This window comes from Haemaphysalis longicornis, unplaced genomic scaffold, assembly GCF_048455015.1.
Source record: "Haemaphysalis longicornis isolate Haplotype H1 unplaced genomic scaffold, Haemaphysalis longicornis Haplotype H1 scaffold_7, whole genome shotgun sequence".
Lineage (NCBI taxonomy): Eukaryota > Metazoa > Arthropoda > Arachnida > Ixodida > Ixodidae > Haemaphysalis > Haemaphysalis longicornis.
This window is the reverse complement of record NW_027526422.1, coordinates 183,167,369-183,171,793: the sequence shown is the minus strand read 5'-3', so window position 1 is coordinate 183,171,793 and position 4,425 is coordinate 183,167,369. Positions and strand designations below refer to the sequence as shown.

The following is a 4,425-nucleotide window of genomic DNA, read 5'->3' as shown; positions in this document are numbered from 1 at the left end:
ATGCACCCGCTTAAACGAGTACTGACACGAAATTTCAAAGCTGAGATACGCTCTAGCAATCAAGTACAACAAACAGCACAAATAGGTGTCTGTGAATAAATGCATCTTTCTTTCTTTGTAGTTGTGTGTGTGTGTGATCTCTCTTTCGCGAACAATACCGAACCGCGCCAATTCAACTCCTGCATTCGCACTTTCACATTCTTCCCCTCGGGTAAATGCGGGGAATTTTTTTGTTTATTGGTATCTCCTTCCATTGCGCGCGCTGGCATGTGCCGTGAAAATGAAAGCAGGAAAAAAAAGTTCCGCATAACGGCCAATCAAGAGGTTGACTACTTCTTCAACGCCAGGAACAGCCAAGTAGCAGGTGACACGGGACTGCCCATGTCGGTATGCTCGCGATAAGTGTGTAAACTGTCGGCCTACAGAAAGCGCATCCTAACTTTTCCGCATGGGGCCATTAGGAGGCTTTGGTAGTAGTTCTTGTGGAAAAACGAAACCGAAACTCAAAACGAAGAGCTTGGTTCGGCTAGATAGCAACACGCCACCGAAAGAATCCAAGCCAAGAGATGAGGACAAGACGAGAGAGGAGAGAGAAAAGGGGTATGGCGCGAACGGAAGCCTAACAAGAGGCGCGGTTATTGTAGCTCCTTACAACCGTTAAATAAATAAGTGTTTGTGTCTAAATGACGTCTCCTACCTTCAACGATTCCCACAAAAGAAAACGTTGGTGCCGAAACCCGGGATGGTGGGAGACCAGGACACTGCATCTCGTCACCTAACGTAAGAACAAAGAACTGCCTGTGAAGAACGCTACCAGCCCAGCTCCGCGGATTCAACGGTGACGCCCACAGGAGCCATGGAACGACTGACGCAAAAACGCGCAGCCGTGCGTTCACAGGTGACGAAACTTCTTGCCGAAACTGACGCATATATCGAGAGCCAGGAGAAAAACGAAAAACACTTGAAAGTTTTATTACGCGGATTTCCGCCATTCAGGCTCAGCTCAACGAGGCAGACGCCGCCATTGAACCACGCATACCCGACGAAGAGGCCGAGCAAAATTTCGCCCGAACATTGGAGTACGGCGACAAGATCGTAACTTACATCGCTATGCTAAAGCAAGAAATAAACGATGCTCGCGAGAACCGTCCACCCAGAACAGAAACCACGCCAGCCCAACAGAACGAGAAAGCAGGGGCACCGCCTTGTAAAGGGAAACTGCCGAAGCTCGAGCTGCTCAAGTTCGACGGAAAGAGCGTAAGCTGGCAGGAGTTCTGGGAGCAGTTTGACCAAGTTATCAACGCCAACAGCGAACTCACGGTGTTAAATAAGTTTGGCTACCTCAAGGCAGCAGTGACAGGAGACGCGGCGAGTGTCATCAAGGGCCTTCCTCCGACGGCACGATGGTACGAGAAAGCCTTGGAGCTGCTCAAATCTCGTTTCGGCGACGAAGAAGGGCTTATACAGGCGCACATGCGGAAGCTCTTGAGCGTCCCGCCGACGAGGAGCGCGGACGACGTGAGGGGCCTCCGTCGGTTATACGATACCCTCCTGTCTCACATCCGAGGCTTGGAAGCGCTTGGCCAAAACCAAAACACATACGAGGCGCTTCTCTTCCCCGTGGTACAACGTTCCCTGCCGAAGGAAATACTACTCGACTTCAACAGAACAACCACAAAAGAACAAGCGGCAGAAAGTTCGGTGCAGCAGACTCTACTGCACGAAGCAACCCTGGTTACAGAGGATGCACACGAAAAATCATCAGAGAAAAGTGCAACAAAAGGAGCGACGGTGTCGTCCCTTTCCCGACTGATTGCCTTTCTGCGCATCGAAGTAAAAAGCCGCGAAGGTTTAGAAGTGCAGCCAAACATGGATGCAAAACCGCACCTTCCCGGAACTAAAAACGCCCACAAGAATGTTTACAAACCGCACAAAGGAGGCACCACTGCACCAAAGGAGCACCACTGCACCGCACAAAGGAGCACCACTGCACCAAACAACGAAGACTGATGCCTGTTTCTTCTGCACAGAAAGGAGCCACGAGACTGCGGCTTGTTGCGCTGAAATCAAGCTGGAAGAAAAGAAGAAAAGGCTCATGGCAGGAAGGCGATGTTTCCGCTGTAAAAGACCCAACCACCGCTCAAATGTGTGCAGGAGTAACGTCAAATGTGCACAGTGCTCGAAACGACATGCCACAACAATGTTTGACCCAGAATTCACCGCACCAAAGGCACCATTGAGCACCAGCAGCATGACCACCGCTCCAGTGAATTTGGAGTCCACTACGAACGAAGCCGCCAGACCCGTCGTCTTGCTACAGACTGCTACTGTATATTGTGCAGGAGCGGACAATGCCACTTCACTTCGAGCTCTCTTCGATGGTGGAAGCCAACACTCGTTCATCACAAAGAGAGCGTCCAAAAAACTCGGGTGCAAAGTTGTGGTATGCGGAGCACTAAAGGTCGGTGTGTTCGGTGGAAGTCAGTCCGAAAGAGACTTTAAGAGAGTGCTAGTTTCTGTCACGGCACAGAACAAGAAAGTTCACCACCTTGAAGTTTTTGGAAACCGAAGTGATCTGCGACCAGAAGGTTCCAATTCCAGAAGCCCACCTGCGAGATCTCATGGGATCAGAGGCTGTGGCTGACCGTACAGGTGACCAAGATCAAGGGGATATTGACCTCCTTATTGGCTCAGAACATTACTGGGATCTTGTGACCGGGCGATCGAAGGCTTTGGATGGAAATCTCCGAGCAGTTGAAGCAGCTTTTGGATGGTGCATACAGGGCCCAGTTGGAACGAGAGTCAGGGAAGCACAGTGCATGCAAACAATTGCACTGAAGGTGTCATTTGACGACTCTAATGCCTCGAACTATTTAGAACGCTTTTGGACGTTGGAGTCGATAGGAGTAACGGACGATGTGGCTGGTTGTCCAGAACAACAACTACTTGATTCGTTTGACGAAAACATCAAGCAAGTTGGGAGTAGATATCAAGTTGCCCTTCCCTGTAAGGAAAACACCGAACTCAAAGATAACAGGGAAGTCGCGGAAAAACGCTTGGTGCAGCTAACGAACCGCCTCAAGAAAGACCCTGACCTGCTGCAAACTTACGATGAAGTCATCCGACAGTACTGTAGGGAGGGCGTGGCCGATGCTGTGGTTGAAGAGGATGTGAGCAACGGACCGATATACTACATGCCACACCAACCGGTGATACGGGAGGCAAGTGACACAACGAGAGTCCGAGTGGTATTCGACGCGTCATCACATGGAAACCACGCAAAGTCGCTCAACAAAAACCTTGAAAGTGGCCCAAACCTGACAACTGACCTCGTTGGACTACTGCTTAACTTTCGAAGGCACAGAATTGCGTTAGTGGCAGACATCGAAAAGGCATTTCTGCAAATCGGAATACGAGAAGAAGACCGAGACGCCTTGAGATTCCTTTGGTTCGAGACCGCACCAGAAACGACTGAATTGAAGCCGAAAGTGCAGGCGTGGCGAATGACGAGGGTCCCGTTCGGAACAACAGCAAGTCCCTTCCTACTTACAGCAACGCTAAAGAACCACCTCAGAAGCATGGAGGGAGAGTATCCCGTCACTGCAAGAATTCTACCGGACTGCTTGTACGTGGACGACCTCCTAACTGGAGCAGAAAATGGGGAAGAAGCCTTGAAGATTTACACGGAAGCTAATGCTATCTTCAATGCTGCCTCCATGAAACTGCACAAATGGGCAACGAACAGCAAGGAAGTGAGTGAACCCATCAGCGACGGTCAAGAATCCAGGCATCTAGGTTACCTCTCGGGTGTTCTCAAGGTGCTGGGATTAACATGGAACCCCATCAGCGACGAGCTCACATTCACGCCGACAACGAGCGCACCGCCCGATCCTGGAACAAGCACGAAAAGAACTGTGCTAAAAACTACAGCTCGACTGTATGATCCACTTGGATGGCTGACACCATTCACCGTTAGAGCCAAAGCCCTATTCCAGGAACTCTGGCAACGAAACGTGGAGTGGGACGAAGTGCTACCGCAGGACTTAGACACTAAGTGGGTGCAGTAGTGTTTTGAACTGAACGAACTGCAAAGAGTGCATGTGCAACGTTGCTACCGTGCTGCCACGACTGGACTTCCGCAGAAAACGTTGCTACATGTGTTCGCCGATGCTAGCCCTGTGGCCCACGGGGCAGTGGTGTACATTTGTGTTACAGATGCGGAAGGCAATACTACGTCTAGTATCCTCATGGGCAAGTCGAATATCGCACCGATCAAGCAGCTGACACTGCCGAGGCTGGAGCTGATGGCTTGTTTCTTGTCAGCTAGGTTGGGCCGATACATAACGAACAACTTGAAGGAACGACCGCAGGAGACATACCTCTGGACAGACTAGACTGTGGCCCTGCACTGGGTGACAGGCGAAC

At 50.8% G+C, this 4,425-nt stretch overlaps 1 protein-coding gene across 1 annotated transcript; it reads left to right on the top strand.

Annotated features, from left to right (window-relative positions):
* The first annotated feature begins 2,621 nt into the window (after positions 1-2,621).
* Positions 2,622-4,067, top strand: LOC144146711 (uncharacterized). The gene has a single exon (XM_077678639.1). It carries the CDS (start codon positions 2,622-2,624, stop codon positions 4,065-4,067), a length of 1,446 nt encoding a protein of 481 aa, XP_077534765.1.
* Positions 4,068-4,425: the final 358 nt, after the last annotated feature.